The sequence below is a fragment of the Molossus molossus genome, unplaced genomic scaffold, assembly GCF_014108415.1.
Source record: "Molossus molossus isolate mMolMol1 unplaced genomic scaffold, mMolMol1.p scaffold_m16_p_10, whole genome shotgun sequence".
Taxonomy (NCBI): Eukaryota; Metazoa; Chordata; class Mammalia; order Chiroptera; family Molossidae; genus Molossus; species Molossus molossus.
In genome coordinates this window covers 79,389,826-79,409,572 of record NW_023425345.1, presented here as the reverse complement: position 1 = coordinate 79,409,572, position 19,747 = coordinate 79,389,826, and the positions used below count along the sequence as shown (strand labels likewise).

General features: G+C 35.8%; 1 protein-coding gene across 1 annotated transcript in view; it reads right to left on the bottom strand.

Annotated features, from left to right (window-relative positions):
* LOC118624655 (methyltransferase-like protein 25) overlaps positions 1-19,747 on the bottom strand; it is an 80,825-nt gene that overhangs the window by 22,634 nt on the left and 38,444 nt on the right. The window contains exons 6-8 of the mRNA XM_036253068.1: positions 12,201-12,295; positions 8,902-8,931; positions 4,176-4,249 (exon numbers count right to left, since the gene is read on the bottom strand). Of these exons, the coding sequence (XP_036108961.1) occupies positions 4,176-4,249; positions 8,902-8,931; positions 12,201-12,295 (199 nt within the window). The remainder of the gene's footprint in view (positions 1-4,175; positions 4,250-8,901; positions 8,932-12,200; positions 12,296-19,747) is intronic.

The window sequence follows — 19,747 nt, the reverse complement described above, 5'->3', positions numbered from 1 at the left end:
CGGTCAGTTGGTTGCCTTAGTCACATTTGTTTATTCTTTATTTTATTCCCCTTGCCCAAGGAGATATAGCAGAAAAAAATATTACCAAGAACAATGTCAGAGATATTATTGCCCATGTCTTCTACAAGATTTATGGTTTCAGGGCTCACATTTAGGTCTTTAATACATTTTTTTTAATCCTTACCTAAGGATATATTTTTACTGACTTTTTAGAGAGAGAGGAAGAGGGGAGGGGGGAGAGACAGAGACATCAATCAGTTGCCTCCCATATGCATGCTGATCAGGGACTAAACCAGCAACCTTTTGGTGTACGAATGATCCTTCAACCAGCTGAGACACTCAGCCATTTTTAGTTTATTCTTGTATACATCAAACTAAAAAATTTTTGCACAGCAAAGAAAACCTCCAACAAAACATAAATAAAACCTACTGATTGGGAGAAGATATTCACCAATGATATATTTGATAAAGGGTTAATATCAAAAATTTATAAAGAACTCATACAACTTAACACCAGAAAACTAATCAGTCCAATTAAAAAATGGGCAGAGGACCTGAATAGACATTTCTCCAAAGAGGGCATTCAAATGGCCAACAGATAAATAAAAAGATGCTCAACATCATTAATCATTAGAGAAATGAAAATTAAAATCACAATGAAATATCACATCTCACACCAATCAGAATAGTTATCATCAATAAATCAACAAACAGATGTTGGCAAGGATGTGGAGAAAGGGGAACCTGCTTGCATTGTTGGTGAGAATGCAAACTGGTGCAGTCATTATGGAAAACAGTATGGAGGCTCCTCAAAGAATTAAAAACAGAACTACCTTATGACCTAGTAATTCCACTTCTGGGTATTTATCTAAAGAAATCCAAAACACTAATTTAAATAGATATATGTACCCCTATGTTTATTATTGTTATTTATAATAGTCAAGATATGGAAGCAACCTGGGTGCCCATCAATAGACAACTGGATACAGAAGATGTGATACACACACGCGCGCGCGCGCGCACACACACACACACAATGGAATATTACTTGGCCCTACAAAGAATGAAATGTTATCATTTATGACAACATGGATGTACCTAGAGGGTATCATGCAAAGTAAAATAAGCAAGGCAGAGAAAGACAAATACCACATGATTTCACTTATATGTAGAATCGAAGGAACAAAATATAGCCCTGGCCAGTTTGCCTCAGCGGTTAGAGCGTCAGCCTGCGGTCCAGAAAGACCCGGGTTCGGTTCTCGCTAAGGGCATGTACCTCGGTTGCAGTTTGTCCCCAGCCCTGGTTGAGTTGTGCGGTTGGTAGCTACTCGATGTGTCCCTTTCACGTTGATGTTTCTCTCTCTCTTTCTCTTCCTCTCTCTCCCTCCCACTCTATCTGAACAAAAAATAGAAAAAATGTCCTCAGGTGAGGATTAAAAAAGAACGAAATATATAAACAGACAAAACAGAAACATAGATACAGAGAATAAGCTGATGGTTGCAAGATGGGAGGGGGCTAGATGAAAATGGTGAAAGAATTAAACAGTGCAAATTGGTAATTACAAAATAGTAATAGGTGTATAAAGCATAGGGAATATAGTAATATTGTAATAACTATGTATGGTGCTAGGTGGGTACTAGACTTATCAGGGAGATCACTTTATAAATTACATAAATAACTATCCACTATGCTGTACACCTGAAATAAATATAAAATAATATTGAATGTGAACTAGTATTTAAAAATTTAAAAAAGGAGAAATAAAATAAAATACTTTAATCCCAGTTTAAGATGATTCCAAGTGGGACTCTAGTCCATTTTAGGACTATCTGATTACTAGCTGACCCTCACTTATACAGTGTGAACCTTCAAAGACCTAACTTAAATATGAGTGGTTTACCTGGACTTATAGGTCCTCATCCTAGGTAGGCCATGAACTCTTTTGTCTCAAAAGAACTGTTATTCTATTAAAAGCTACGATGACCTTCTCTCTGCCCACTCTGTTGACTGGAAAACAGCTGCTTATTCAAGAACTGGCAGATGCCTCTGGAAAAATGCAGCCCTAAGCGCTGAGTTCATTTCTCTTGATTTCCATCTTCTTCTAGATATTTGCCTTGTAATTTAAACATCCTTGATCAGTCTCTGATGTTTCAAATCATTCTGAAACACATTTAAATACACTCATACACGTGCACACATACCATACACACATGTACATGCACATATTGCCAATGTTTTTAGTTTTTCTCACTAGAAGGTTTGGTCCTAATTATGCAGCCGGCTGTTATTGGAAGTGGGTTTCTATCATTTTCTTTACTTCTGCACATGTCAGCCACCTAGAATATAAAATACTGCTGTGTGGAAACTGTCTCCTATGCATCCAGAACCTAGCAGGCCGCCTGTCACACAATAAACAACTACTAGGCTAAAAAAATTAACATGCGCAAGTCTCCGCAAGTAACTAGAATATGTGGTTTGATGGTGAGAAAAGAATAGAATCAAATATTATTTTAAGATTTCTAAAGGTGAATAATGGTCATGCTGTTCCCAGAAATGACAAAAGTCAAGAGAGCAGGAAAAAAGGGGAATAAAAGTGATTGAAAGTTCACTTTGGTTTTTGGATGTGGCTGACTCTGACATATCTGTGAGGTACTTAGCAGAAGCTATTCAGATGAAAATGAGAAATGTAGATTTGAACTTCTAAAAAGAGGTGGAGCCAGAAACAAGATTCAAGTTATTTGTTGCGAGGGTAATTGCCAAGAGGAAATATGAAGAGCTAAGAGATGGGAACTGTGTACAAAACATTGATTGCCTAGATACACTTAGCGGATGATTAAGAAGAAAAACCCTTAAAGAAAATAGATAAGTGTTCAGAGTAGGGAAAGAAACTTAGAGGAATGCAGCTTAATGGAAGATAATGAGGAAGAGAGTTTGAAGAAAAAAACAATTACTAACATGGCCAAATGTGGGTGAAAGGTTAGGGAAGCTCTGGAATAAAAGTAATAGCAAATACCATTTATCTTCTGAGTAAAGGAAGGCAGGAATGTGAAAGGTTGGAGAGACTTGAATTTTTAAGTGAGAATAAAGGTTTAGAAAAGAGTGTCAATGATTTTAAGTGATCATTAAGAAACAAATTTATGAACAGATTTGAGGTCTTAAAAGAAGGCAGGTAATCTATATTTGAGTAGCCAACTGCAAAATTTTGTGACTTTTTTTTCAACAAAGTTTGCATCTTGAGGTGAGGTCAAGAGAAGGAGCTAGTCCTCAGGAAAACGTAAGAAATTCACTTGAAGACATTTTGAAGTTTGGTAAATACATGGAAAAGAGAATGGAGGTTGGCACACCAATTTGGGAGTTATCTATGTAGAAATGACAGTTGAAACAGTATATGCAGATATTTGTGTTGTAAATTCAGTAAAAAAATAATTTTCTCAGAGAAATAATAGCTAATCCAAAGTAGCTTCTATCTTTGTTAATATGAGTGAATTAGTCTTTGAGAACCTAAAAGTTTCCTTATTGTAATTTGAAGAATAATCCTATTACAACCAGATGGCTATAAAAATACTAAAACTATAATTAGAAAAAAGACATTCCTAAAACTTGCTAGGATTGCAAATGTATTTTTCAGTACAGCAGTCACTGAATCAATATTATGGAAAAATTCTCCTATCCCTTGCCTCTTCGTATAAGCAAAGCATTATAGAGAAAACAGAAACAACAACAAATGTAGGGCTACTATTCAACCACTAGAGCCCCAAATGGCCAAAATGTTGTTTATGATCAATATTTGTTCTCATTAGTTAAGTGATTATGCAGTAGTTGTGAAACATTTGAAATATAACACCTGCTCATATGATAATATTATACTCACTGAATTACTTATATATAACATTTCAATACTTCTAAAATTCTAAAGTACATTTACATATATTATTTTATCTTTACAACAACCTTTGATGACAAAAAGGAATCATTAGAGTCTCCACATTAATAATGATTAACCTAGATAAAGTTGCTGCATATTTCTTTGTTTTTTTTACTGAAATTATGCTCAAATCCAAAGCTTCTCCTACCAATAAAGTATAAATTCACCTGAATAAATTCACCTGAAGACTAAAAGCTAATTCACATGCAATACGGCATAGTTATTCTTATTAAAATAAAATCCTCATACCATCTGGTGATGCCATAACAATCTTTAATAATATCCTGAAGGACGGCACGATAGAAGAGTGATTCAGTAGGCAGCTGAAAAAAAATTTAAACATATATAAGCACAAGCAACAAATAAAAATCAAATCAACACAAGAGAGTTGGAACCATAAGCAAGTGTTAAAAACCTGCCTTTGTTGTAAAACCTGAGACAATTTTATAATTTTTCCATTCTAAGTTAAAATGTTACCAAAGAAAAATGGGCTAACATCCCAAATGGAGTGCTTCTCAGTTAGAAATGTAGAAATAAACTTTCACAACCAGCCAGGTCAACTCTGTACAAAAGAGAAGTCAGACAGAATATATGCAAAAGAGAAGAGAATGTGGGTTTGTACTAATGGTGGTGCATTAGATGCTATCATCTAGGATTAACACCCAGAAAGAGAAGGTACTACTCTAAGTAAGGACACACTACACATTTGTCTGAGGTCTAAAAGATCACAGCACTGGCTGCTGTAGGGTTGAAAAGAACCTTGGAATGGACACAGGATCAGAGACTGAAATCTGGGCAAGGCTTCACATCCTGGGGAAAAAGAGGTGGGACGTGTCCATGAAGGTGCAAAAGTTCCCCCACAGGAAAGAAGAAATGGATGAAGACAAGGGCTCAATGAAGCACAACAGTTTCAAAGAAGGAGGTAAAAAGACTACTATGTAATTGACCCTGGAACAACACTAGGGTTAGGGGTGGTGACCTCTGCACAGTCAAAAAGCTGTGCATAACTTTTAAGTCCCCCAAAATTTAAGTTATGCCTCAGTAATCTAAGGGGGATTGGTTCCAGGACCCCGTGTGGATAACAAAATCTATGAACATTCAAGTCCCTTCCTCCACAACCACGACTCCCAACAGTGGACAGAAAACAGCACATGAATTTATTGGGAAAAAAAAAAAATTCCACATATAAGTGGACCCATACAGTTCAAATCATGTTGTTCAAGTGTCAACTGTACACAGAAAAAGAGTACTTTACTGTAGCAATGAAAGAGGTACTTTTAAACCAAGAAACTACAAAATTCATCAAACTCCCATACACCCCAAAGACCTGTTAATATTGAGAGTATAGGAAAATCAAACTCAAAATAATATCAGCAACAATGACCTGTGTCCATGAAAAGTTATTACTGGGGAAAAAGAAAAAGAAACATGAGCAAGAATGGAGGGAGGTCAACAATATTAAATGCTTTTGAGAAGATAAATAAGAAAAACTCCAAAAACTGTCCAATGACTGATAAAATTTTTAAGGCAAGAGCTCAGGGAAATGTATATATTCACCAAGTTACCCGTTTGTAACTTATTTTCCTCAAAGCCCCAAATGGTTATTTTCATCTGTTTCCGACTAAAATGTCTGGATTCAGATAGAGTTTAGCACAAAATAAATTTTGCCTGTGTGCTCAGGTAGAAAACCTACTCTCTTGTCCCTCTCCCCCATCTAATATCAAGTTCCTCCACAGTGGGCCCCAGATGCTGAGGCCCCAAACACCACAAATTGAGAGTTGAAGGTCAACCATTATTTTTTGGGTCTTTGCCTGATAGTACTATCTTCTTAGGTCACCGAGGAGTGTCTGTCTTACAGGATCTTGATAGAGCACTCTGAATGAACACATCTATCTTTTCTGGATGGTGGGAATAATGGGGAGGGGGATTCCAGTAGGAAATGGTGTTAGCATACCACAGTCTCCACCTCAACGCCTAAAATAACTTACTGAAAGCAGACATACATACACACTTGAGTGCCCACACTAAAATTTATAACCTTTAAAAGGCACACTTCTTATATAAAATATTTTTCCAAATACAACTCCTTGACTTGAGATGAAAAAAATCTCTGATTTTTCAATGTTCCTTTCCTGAAATATTTCATATTCCAAACATTTATGCTCCAAAACATTTCATTCAAAATTTCCCACCTTTGGATATGTTTTCCTTTTGATATTATTTCATTCTGAGTAATTCATTTCTAGAGTACCCTAAATCTCTACTTCATCATCTGTCTCTCACTTCCCCCCAAATCCCTTCAGTTCTTTTACAAAAAATGCTGAGATCACTGATCATATATTAACACCTACTCTTATACTGTTCTATTAAAATTCAAGGCACTTTTGGAAATATATTATTGTATGAAGTGAAATATTAGTATTAGTATTATCAGTGGCTTACAAAATTCTTAACTTAATTAGGAATAAAAGAGATAGAAACTTTAATTTTATGTGACTTTTACATAAAACTCCTAAAATAGTTAAAACGCTCCTTTCCCATGCTTTTGAAATTACATAAAATCAACATAATTTATAAATAAATGTACATTTATATTGTTATTAAAAGACAACAATGCTTGGTGGGGGGCAGGATAGGGAGGAGGGTGTCTGAGGGGGAGGGGGGGTGAAAAGGAGAAACATCTGTAACAAAAATAAATAATAAAAAAATAAAAATAGCCCTGGCTGGTTTGGCTCAGCGGTTAGAACGTCGGCCTGCGGTACAGAGAGATCCGGGTTCGGTTCCCGCTAAGGGCACGTGCCTCGGTTGCAATTTGTCCCCGGCCCTGGTTGGTCGTGCGGGTGGCAGCCACTCGATGTGTCCCTTCACATCGATGTTTCTCTCTCTCTCTCTCTCTCCCTCTCTCTCCCTCCTGCTCTGTCTGAACAAAAAATGGAAAACTGTCCTCGGGTGAGGATAAAAAAATAAAATAAAAATAAAAATAAAACCTATTGTAGAAAAACCACAAAAAAGACCAAGAAATGCATTTTACAAAAGAACATAAGAAATGGGATACATAAAAAACAGAAACAGGATAAAATAAATCATCATCCCCAAGTTACCCTGAGTAAGTAGGAGCTGTACAGCTGTCTCCTAAGAGGAAGGGAAGAGAGTAATGAAGTACCTTCAAATGTGCATTCCTGGAATAACTAGGACTATCTATCCTAGTAAATACAGATGCGGGTAAGTGGGGAGGGAATCAACATTTAAGCAGCCTGGGCCTGACGATTCCAGGAATAAACTGGACGTGGCTCAGAGTTTACTTCCTTTCCTTCACAAGTGATAAATCAACTTAACACTTTAATGCATGTGAAAATGGCAGCAAGCAGAAAGAGTGTACCATTCAAGTACATATATATTAGACATGCATTTTACAGGCCTTGTGGAAAGGGCACTGAATTGGAAGTCAGGATTCTGTAATTAATTAAGGGAACTGGAATGCACTATTAAAATTCTGCTGTGCATCATGTTATGTGTGTTTGGCATAATACCCAATCCATAAGGTTGACTGCAAACACGAGCACGGACTTGGGAAGTTGAACACCACCACACAAATGCACTGTGGCATTGTTATGATAGAGACACTTTCCTCTTCTAGGCTCCCAGGGAACCACTAAGTTAATATGCAGTATCGGAGTTCAGGGCCTGGGCTCCAGAGTCAGAGATGCAAATCTCAGTGTCCACTACTTAACGGTTTCTCATGTGTATCACAGGATAAAACTAGTACTTAGGTCATAGTAGTGTGTATGTAGTACACTTCAATTGATGAAGAAAACTTTGAACACTACTTTGGTAACGTCTATATTAGATTTAACTATTATTTTCATAATCATAATTACTAATTACTTATAAAAGCAACAACAGTTGATACTTCCTGAGCACTTACTATGTGCTAGACACTGTTTTAAACATTTTACACTTTTCATTCAATTCTCACAACGCTACAAGGAAGGTATTATTGTTATTCCCACTATTATTGTTATTATTCCTATTTTACAAATTTAAAAAGAAATTAAGCTACAGAGAAATTATGACACGTGTCCAAGGTCACTAAATGAGCAACTGATGAAGACAAAATACAAACCAATAGTTGGAGACGAAAGCCCAAGTCCAAACAATATGTCTAATGACTTTTAAAAATCAGTTTTTATCAATTTTTAGATGGTGACATTTCAAAACAAAGTTCTTAGTATCGTGTCTGGTCCAGAGTAAACACGTAGTAAATTATATTTGTTGCTATTATAATTTTAAAAATTAAAATTGACATATTAATGATCCTTGTAGAGAAGCAAATGAGAGGTTTCTAAAATTTAAGTCCAACAAGAAAAACCTTGTGAAAAATTTAAAAAGCACTCTTAAAAATAACTTTAAAAGTTCCTAGTATGTTTCAAGAAGAATCTTAAGGTGAAGGATAAGGAAGTTATATGGATATTTTGGGGATACCCTTAACTTCTGTTTCTATGTATAAACCTATTTGGTCATTGCAACTAATCAAGTCAATGAGAAAAAAGTGAAAAACCACCAATTGAAATATGTGTTTTGGGTAATAGTTAAAAAAATAAATTGAATGCTATATACCTCGGTTATGTTGCTTAAACTGAGCCATTAAAGGTCTGATAGTCAGCAAACTGAGCCATTAAAGGTCTGATAGTCAGCAACAGCATTCTTAAAGACTATTTAGTACAATATGAAGAAATAAGACATTAGTACAAGAGTATAATGTGGAAGTTTAAGTTCAATTTACTTTTTCTGAAAGTTCACTTATGTTTCAAAGTAAATATAGAAAGAGTGTAAGTTTAAATTTGAAGGGGTGACAAAAGAGGTGATATTTATTAAAATCCATCAGATTTTAAGTTCAGCAGCAGGTCAAGTACGAGGAGTACTTGGGAGAAAACCATCATGCTCATCAGCTGAATCAGATAAACACTTAACTTACCCCTTGGCCAACTGCAACCCGCTCCAGTGCCTTTAAGGAGGAAAAAAATAAGACAAAGACGGCTGATATATTTAGTCTTATCATATAAGACTTATAAACACTCTGTATAAGGGCTTATAAAAGTGACATTTAAAAAGATTAATTAAGTGATAACATGTATGTTTATACACTTAAAAGTGTTAATATCATTAAGGAATGTTAACTGATATACTTATATAATTTAGGACTGATTTATCATGTATGTGTGTTATATACACAAACACACACCCCAACTGTATATACTCCTTGAATTTTAGAAGGCATTCGAAAACAGGAAAGACATGAAATGACATATTCTTGGCTCACTTTTAGGGTAGCTAAAACAATCAGATAAATCCAAAGCTACTATTATGCATATACATAGACATTTATATACTACTTTTAACCTGTTCTTTCTCAAATTTTTATAAACATAGAATACATCTTTCATTAAACAAAAATAAACAGATTATAGGTGAAAGTTTAGTTTAGAAAAGTATGTATGTTTTTGGTCTGCATGGTCTGCAAATTCAACTCAAATTCATATATGATCAAGTGTCAGGTAGAAGAGAAAGTAATATATATTTTTACAATTTTATATGTAGCTGATTTTAAATTTGTATTTTCTTTATAAGTAGCTGGTTTTAAATTTGTATAAGATCTGAAACATTTTTACAAAAATTTCCTAATATTTCTAAAAAATACTCTTACCTTAATATATAAAAGAGATATATGAAAGATTTGTCATAATTTAAATATGGAATAGAGCCTTCTGAAACTTTCATTTTTTAGAGACATATGTTTCCACACTTACATAGTTTTATAACTAAATTAGATAAAAAGATTTTAACTATTTTTTAAATTTTTAATTAGAAAATATTTCAAACATAAAGAAAAGTACCAAAAACATTATGAATCTGCATATACTTCCTATTCAAATTTAAAATACCCATATTTGCTTCAGATCTCGGTTTTCATATATATGCTTTTTAGATATAGCTAAATCATATACTTTTAAAACTGAAGGATAACTTACAAAATATCTTGTTAAGTGCAATATTTGCAGATGCATGAGGTCTCTGACAAGGTAAAGGAACACAGCTAGTTAGCAGCTAGACAGGGACATAGACTTGCTCTTTGAACTCTGATTTATTTCTCATACTTCATACCATGTAGACTCAGTGAAAATCTGCTCCACAGAAATTATTTTAGAAAATATGTAATTTTCCCACTGACTTGAAGGATGCCTTAATATCTAGTGCCAGAGTTTTATGGACACAAGAGATAATTATTATATAACTTGCCTATTAAAGAGAAACAGGCCCATAACAAGTTTATTATTGAAGAAAAAAATGAGTTTTCACTTATAGTACTTGTGCTAATGTCATTTAGAGTTTTGTCATAGCTTTTTCTAAATGGCTGAACTGAATGAAGAAACAAGAGTTTTTAATAATAAGTTATTTGAAGTCAATATATTACATAACACGCAAGTCTACTTTTGGTATGTGTTGCTGATAAGTTTATTTTAGAAATACAAATGATAAACTTTGATTATGCAATAAAAGATAATCACGTAGGTGATAAGAAGTTTCTTACAAACATTAATATTTTTCTTGGCCAATAAGTAAAGATAATGAAGAAAATTCAGCAAGTATTCAGTTCATACTAACTTAAAATATTTTGCAGTTTTGCTATGTTAGGCTTAAAGTATGCTGACAAGATCGCCCTAATCTAATTAAAATTCTATTTCTGGTTAGTACCCTTAACAATTTATCTGAAAGCATCACCAGAAAGGTATTTTTTTTTTTTTAACCCTTAAGCTTTGAATATTTGTGGAACAGATCAGTTGCAGAGCAAAAGACAATAAAACAAGAAATGTCCCTTACTCTTTCCAAGATCACTCTAGCATCAAAAACAGAAGTCAAAGTGGGCAGGGACTGGAATGAAGCTAAGGAGAGGGGCAGCATGGTTTACAGATTCTATATTTTGGAATTTATTTTTCAAAAACTCCTCTTTTTGGTTCTTTGAATGTTTATGTTTATAGAGAACATTCTTGTTTCGTGGATACAGTATATTCTTTTATCTCTCTTTAATAATTACTTTCTTTTGGGTAGTTTTCATTACTTCCAAGTTGCATTTTTTCTATTTGTTTATTGCATCTTTATTCTTTCCTGTTAGACTGTCTGAGGAAGCTCGTTATTCTTAGCTGTCTGCTGACAATTAAAATGGGGGTATCACAAACCTTCGTAGAAGCACTGTGATCATGAGGAAGGACTGTGAACTCTGGGCCTCACCGTAAAGGTGAGATCTGTCCTGTTTCTTCGCAAAATCCCTGATGTCAATATCTTTAGGTCTTTTCTCTTAGGACAGTCAGACTCTCCATGTTGAAAGACTATTTCAGTTTCTTGCCTGATGGTATAAGGTGTAAGTCTGCCTGCTAGCATTCTGGGAACCAAGTCATTCTAAGAATCACCTGTCATTCTAACAAGACCTGAAACAAGTATTATTTACAGATATGATGAAAGAACAAGGTCAAATTCACAGAAAACTATTTTAGGAGAACTTATAAAATAAATTATTATTTGAGCATACATTGATTTCTAAGGTAATTCTAGAACACTGGTACATATTTTTTATATAGCAACATTACTGGCATAGATATAACGTTAATTTATCTTGGTGTTGAACATTAAATACATTAATCAACCGTATTTTAAATTTCTGATGACAAAAAAATACACTGTTTAACTTGCATCTGTACCTTTGTAAGTCATTATAGCACCAAGAATAGAGAAGACCATGGGATAAAGTGTTCTAGGTCTAAGGACACTAGACAAATCAGGCACAATAAAGGTTTTATTTAACTAGATAGTTACTTCATATTCAAGGTATTTATAGAATTCCCATTGTATAAAAATTAGGAGACCAAATGATCTGCTATAAACACAAACACACCACAGAGCTGTGGATAAAGCACTGAACTAATTCTCCGTTTAAGACTTAGTACTTGGTACATTTTATATAACAACTGAAGTAATCATGTGTAAAAAATTATGTACTATAATGCAGAATTATAGTATAACTATAAATTGTTACCACACTCATGTAGAGTGGATAATGTTAGAAGGGAAAGTCCTTTTTTCCCCATAATTGGAAATGCACAAAAGCATCGATGATGACGCTCTGCAAAATCTGGCATTTGATGCATAGTAGTAGCCAAAAATAACACATTCTGCCACATCTGGATAGAGTTCTTAGTCCAGAAAAGAAGACAATCATACCAAACAGGCTGACATTCTGGCATTGCGACCACAACACCATCTCTCTTCCTTTAAATAGTGGCACATTGGAAATCCCCACTTTTCTTCGGTACATTCTGCAGATGGGGAAAAATATGGATTACTTAAATAAAATTCTTCCTCTTTCAGTTAAAGTAAATAATCTATTGAGAAAGCAATCAGTCACTGAGAGAGTCAAACAGTAGTTCAACTTGGAAGTGGTAATGTTTAACAGTTCATTCCAGTTAGTTAATTGAAAGCATATTAATGTTGTAAAAATGGTATTTTCTCAATAACAGCTGTTGGTGTTTGAGCTCCAACAATCTGAAACCAACCAACTCGCCAAAATTATTTCTCTAAGATTTAGCAAAAGCAGTTTAAAATAAAAATACTTTTCATGTTCAGTATATAGAAGATAAGTAATGAGATACTGGGCATTTATTGCTGACCTGGCTTTCTAGAAAAATGATTTCTCAAATATGACATTTGGCAGTTTATTATAGAACAATATTAACTCCTCCTAACAATGTTGAAACATCAATTTTTTTTTTCAGCCACTGTTCACTTCAAAAAAGAACAGCTGTATAGGTTCCCCTCCCCCTGTTATATTAAGACGCTGTAATATTTTCAACTGTGATTCAATTTGGCTCAATTGCATTTACAGTTCAAGTAACAATAACAAAAATCAACATTCACTGCTTCATCACGTCAGCTGCCCCACTGACATAGTTACATATGCAACTTGATGGTGTTAAATGTCTCACGTGGAACTATTAATTACAGAGTTTTTAAAACGTTTACCTTTATTGTTGAAAGTATTACAGATGTCCCTCCTTTTTTCTCAGTTGACCTCCTTCCCCACACCCCCTTTCACCACACTGTTGTCTGTGTCCTTGGTCGTACATATATGTACGTAAGTTCTTCGGTTTCTCTCTTCCCTCTCCCTATCCCCCTTCCCTCTGAGGTTTGTCAGTCTGTTCCCTAGTTTCTGAAAAGGAAAGCAAACCAATTGCTATTTTATTTTATTTTTTTATTTTTATTTATTTATTTTTTGTATCCTCACCCAAGGACATTTTTCCATTTTAGATAGAGCAGGAGGGTGAGAGGGAGGAAGAGAGAGAGAGAGAGAGAGAAACATCGATGCCAGAGAGACACATTGACTGGTCGCCACCCACACAACCCCTACCGAGACAGGGGACAAACTGCAACCAAGGTACGTGCCCTTAACGGGAACCGAACCCGGGTCTCTCTAGAACGCAGGCCGATGCTCTAACCGCTGAGCCAAACCAGCCAGGGCTATTTTTTATTTTTATTACTATTTTTTTTTATTCTCACCCGAGGACATTTTTGCACTTATCTTCAGATAGAAGGGGAGGGACAGAGGGAGGAAGAGAGAGAGAAACATCGATGTGAGAAAGACACATCGAGTGGTCGCCACCCACACGACCCCAACTGGGGCCAGCAACAAACCGCAACCGACGTACATGCCCTTAGCGAGAACCGAACCTGGGACTCTCCTGTCCGCAGGCCGACACTCTAACCACTGAGCCAAATGGGGCAGGACCCAATTTCTATTTTAAATTAAAGCATGGAAAATAAGAGATTACATTTTATCAAAACTGTGACAATTAAAAAAATTATGATAAATAACATTTTTTTATTGAGTTAAAAAGTAAAATGGAACTAAAAACTTGAAAACAAGAACACTCTAAAAAAGTACTGAGGTGAATTCCACTAAATAAACTTTTGTGCTATAGAGGATCAGATGACTTTAGATTAAAATAGAGGAAGTTTAAATTTCATGGAGATCATAAGCCTTTGAAATGGTTTCTTTCAGGTATTAAATTAAGATTTAGAATAGATCCTACTAATAATCAGATGGAAGATATGGACCTCCTGGGAATAGAAATAATAACAACAATGCTACTATTTACACAGCATTTAATATTATTAGCACTGATGTAAGTGGTTTAAATGTATTACCTGTCCGCACAGCAATTCTGTGAAGCAGGTATACTATGATTCCCATGTTTCAGATAGGGAAACTAAGCACAGACAAATTAAGTGAATTGCTTGCCGAAGCTGCAAATCTAGCACATGGCACAGCTTGGATTTCAATCCAGGCAGTCTGATTTCCAAGGCCATGCTCTTAACCACCAAGCTACGTAAACAATTTCACTTCCAGCTGCACAGGACTCATGGAACCCTTTGAAGCGATCCAGGTCCTTGGAACCTGGACCACTTCCTCTATTTCCAAAACGACTCGAAGGAGTGGCTTGACTTTTACTGAAGGTTTTATGATTTAACTGGGACACGTTTATTTCTAAACAAAAGGGCTACCACACAAAGTTTAATTTTCTTCTTACAACTAACGAGAAACCTAGGTCTGACTGTAAAGGGTAAAAAATTACAGAGATGGGTTGTGCTATTTAGTCAGAGTGTTTAGGAAAAGTGCTAACCAATAAAACAGCTAGTTCTTCCTCTTCTCCATCCATTCTCTCCTTGTTCTTTGTAATAATATAGCACTCAATTTTTAGCTGGGATTTCACCTGTTCAAATTAAAGACTGTAATTCCCAGACTCCCATGCAGCCATTAGGATAGCTACAAGACTAAGTTTTGGTGAAATGAATGTGGGCAGAAATGATGTGTGCAAATTCTAGGTCATATGCTCAGAGGGTGGGGGGTGTGCACACTTTCCATGCCCCTTCATCTCTCCTTTGGTCAAGGTTGCAAGCCACCTATGACCACTGTAAACAAGAGCAGCACATGGTGGAACAACAAAAGGGAATGATTCTGGGTTCTTGGAAGACTTCCTGGTACAGATCTCCCAGACCAGCTCTAATCGTCTACCTCTGGATTGAAAGAGAAATGTCCTTCTGCCACTTTTACTTTGAGTCTGAACCATTTCACATCTAAATGTTTGTCTTAATTTAATGCTTTCCAAACTTTTTATGGCTCAGCACTCTCAGAATAAGGCACAATTTGCATGTCAAACTGGAATAAACAGAATAAGATGACTGTGCTGAGGCAAAACCCCGGCAGGAATCTGTATCTCAGGAGCACCCCAAAAGCATCCATAGTACAGTAGTTGAATAGTTCTGCCCTAATTAATACAGAAGTCTTCTTTCAGGATGTGATATTTGAGCAGACAGTTAAATGAGGAAGTAAAGCCATGAGATCGGGGGAAGATTTAATGAAAGAAAAAACGAAGAAACAAACTGGGCTCCCAACAGGATACAGTTAATCTCCAAAAACAAAATACCAGAATATGTTATAATTTAAAATGATAATTAACCAGCAATTTCCTAACTTGTAATATCCCAACCAAATACATAAAAAATGACTTCTAACACTGGGAAAGAGGAGATGAAAGTCAACTTACTGCAAAAATGTGAAGAGAATCCCACTTTAAAAACATACAGTGGGTTTGTAATGAAAGATTTGATTCATGTACCATCACTGCTCTGCGTTCTTATGCTGCCAGGAAAAAAAGCATGTCTACGTACCTGAGAAAGGTAGAATAATCCTACCTCGGTGATAATCTAAAGAAAACTTTGACTGAAAAAGATTCCTACTTAATGTTAGATTGAAAGTGCAAGAGGCCCTGGCTGGTTTGGCTCAGCGGTTAGAACGTCGGCCTGCGGTCCAGAGAGACCCGGGTTCGGTTCCTGCTAAGGGCATGTACCTTGGTTGCAGTTTGTCCCCAGCCCTGGTTGGGTCGTGTGGGTGGCAACCACTCAATGTGTCCCTTTCACGTCGATGTTTCTCTCTCTCTCTCTCTCCCTCCCACTCTATCTGAACAAAAAATGGAAAAATGTCCTCGGGTGAGGATAAAAAAAAAAAAAAAAAAGAAAGTGCAAGAGTATTTCTGGAAAATACACTCCACAAGAAACCCATATTCAAGTTACTCCCAAATTCTTGACCAACAGAAACTGAGAAATTAAAAAAAAAAAAAAAAAAAAGTATGTGGCTTTAAGGCATTCAATTTTGGGGTGATTTCTCAAATAGCATTGAATGATACACAGTCTAGAAGTAGCAATGAGGAGGCTAATTACCTCATACAAGAGAAGTAAGACAGAAAAATCCACTGCTTGAAGTGTATGGGTAGTGTGCTTCCTTAGCAAAGAGTTGGGTTTTGATTAGAAAGAAAATAAAGGAAATTTCAGAGAAGGAAATTTCAGAATATATGCAATCTTAGTAATAACACTAAACTATGGAGGATTTTGAAGTTTGAGGAGAGGCAGAAGACTAGTCACAACAAAGGACATATAGATACATTTGATTAGAGGTGCCCCTCTGGATGTTGACTCATATGAACTAGATCATTTGGTTCCTATATCATCTAGCTGTTGACTGTTTGACCAATGGTGAGTCCAGGCAGGAGGCTAGAGACAGAAAAGATTGAGGTCAGAATATTTACACTCCTGGCTGCCTCCCTAAAGGTAGCCTCCCACAGACCAAAGGTCACCTCTAAAGCCAGCCAACCCTTAAATCATTCTCCTTTTAAGGTTCCAGTTACTTCTTCCTCCACTTACCCCGTAGAACATAGGAGTGCTAAGCCCTCAATTTCTACATTATTTCCCATGATTCCCCTTCACCCATATCTTTGTAAATAATCCATTGTAAGCTTCAAATTATCATAATTGATGCGTACCATCTGCTTACTGTTTAACTCCCTGCCTGACCCCCATTTCTTTTAGAGAAAAAGACTTGTAATATCCTACACAGCTCCACATGATCAGTACCCTCCACCAAGGCTATTGCCTCTCTGCTCCCCTCTCCTCTCCTACTATGCTCCCTTCTCCACTCTGGCTTCTTGCTATTCCTCAGACATACCAGACTGTCCTCATGTGGAATGATTTCCCCCAAGCTATCCACTTGGTAACTCAATTACTTGTGTCAAGTCTTTGCAAAAATCTCACCATTTAATGAGACTCCCTATTTAATTCACTTACTTAAGTTGTTGGTTGTTTATTGTCTGCCCACTCCACCTTCCCACCCACACCTTTGCCCTGGTCTCCACTAGAATATAATGTAAGTTCCCTGTACACAGGGATTTTTGTTTCTTTTGTTCACTGATGTTATCTCAAAATATATATTTGTTCAATGAATGAAACTCTACTATTGCTGATGAAAGTAAGGTAAGTGCTAAAATAGGTGACAGTGGGTGTAGATGTTTATAAAACAAATAGCTCAACCTCAAGAATTACTTGTCATGGCAAATTAACAAAACATATATCTGATATTCTCAGGGTAATGTAACATCTGATTTTTAACTTTGTGTCCCCCACTCCCGCTTTCTTCATTAGCATTGCTGTGCTATGTTGTTAGTCTATTCATCAGCACTGCTTGGCAGAAGCTTTGATCAATGTGTGTTATTATTTTAACTGGCCACCTCACTTACCAGCTTTGTGTCATCTTGGGAAAGTTACTCCTTTTATACCTCGGTTTCCCCATCTGCAGAGAGAAAAACTACTGCAACAGTTTTGAGTGTTAAATAAGAACCCAGTTAAGGGCTTAACACAGTGCTAAGTACATAATTAGCTCTTGAATAATGTTATAATGACTGTGAGTCTAAAAAAAATCATTTAGTCATTTAGTTTGGTTAAAAGTACAGCTATGTAATCTGAAGGGACTATGTAATATCTTATATATACAAAAAACCCTAAACACCCAGTTAAAAGGCATTTGTTACTTAGAGTCATGCCTATATTAAACACTGTTTTTAAATGCAGTCAGTCTAGATACTCCCCTGCTGGTATCGTCATGCGTGGCTACAGGAACGGCCAAGTCCAGGGCTGAGAGAAAGCGCTGGGCTGGCCTGACAGACACTGTGAAAGCAGCTTCCCAATGGCGCTTCTCACCCTGCGGGACAAGTTTCCTCTGCTCACTCTTACAGACTCCGTACAATCTTTTATCAAGGCTCGAGTCTTGATATGGAACATCTGAAACATTAAGTCAATGAGACAGTCTTGACATTGATATTATAAATCATGTTGTTTCCTATGAAATTTTTGTTCACTGTGCCAGATTGATGATGCAAACAGTTTAGACCACTTGCTTAAAATTAGTTTACCATGGGGGGAAAAATGTGAGAACAGATTTATAGCGAGATATTTTTCAAGATCATTTTCTCCAAAGTATACAAATCCAAATGTGTATATAAAACTAGTAAATGTAAATTCGTTTTTTTAAATCCTGTTTTCAAAAAATGGGCAGAGGACACATAAAGAGACATTTCTCCAAAAAAGATATACAGATGGTAAACATACGAAAAGATGCTCAACATCACTAAGCACCAGGGAAATGCAAATCAAAACCACACTAGCTACCACCTCGCACCAGTCAGAATGGCAAGGGTGGGGAGAAAAGGGAATCTTTACACACTGTTGGTGGGACTGCAACTGGTATAGCCACTACGGAGAACATTATGGAAATTTCTCAAAACACTAAAATAGATATAACATACAATCAGCAATTGCACTTCTGGGCATTTATCAGAAAAAAATGAAAACACTAATTTGAAAAGATTTATGCACCCCTATGTTTATCACAGCATTATTATAATTGCCAACATATAGAAGCAACTTAGACGTCCATTGATAGAGGAATGGATAAAGAAGATACAGTATACATATGCAAAGACATATTCCTCAAGAATAAAAAAAAAGAAATCTTGCCATTTGTGACAACATGGATGGACCTAGAGGGTATTATGCTAAATGAAGTAAGTCAGAGAAAGACAAATACTGTACGGGTTCACTTACAGGTGGAATCCCAAAAAAACCAAAGCAAATGAACAAAACAAAACCAGACTTACAGAAACACAAATCAAACTGATGGCTGCCAGACGGGAGGGTAGTGGAGGGAATGGAAAAAAGGTGAGGGGGAATATAGTCAATACCATGGTGATAAGTTTGCACAGTGGCAGATGATTACTAGACTTAATGTGGTGATCACATTTTAAGATATATTAATGTCAAATCACTATACAGGGTGGGACAAAGGTAAGTTTACAGTTGTTCATATGGAAAATAATACAATAATTAATAATAATAATACAAGAATAAATCGTGTTTTACATACAACTGTATACCTACTGTTGCCCACCCCTTTATTAAACACCTGAAACTAATATAATATTGCATACCCACTATACTTAAATAAAAAATAAGTAATCTAATTGATTTTTTAGAGATAGAGAGACAGAGGGAGACAGGATAGAAACATCAATGAGAGAGAAATACCAGGGACATGTGCCCTGACTGGAATCCAATGGGTGATCTCTTGGTACATGGGACAATGCTCAACCAACTGAGCCACACTGGCTGGGCAATTAATTACTTTTTTTAAAAAGCCTGCTTTATATTCACTTGATAGTCAAGTTTCTGGTCAGAATTTCTATCAGCTTTGATTTTATACTACTTTATATTTTAAGAATAAACTATTTCTCTTTACTACTTCTTTTAAGTGGATATATTAATTTTCTATTTTAGATTTAATTACATTCTTGACTTCTTTTATTTATCATAAGCAGAGGGAGAACTTT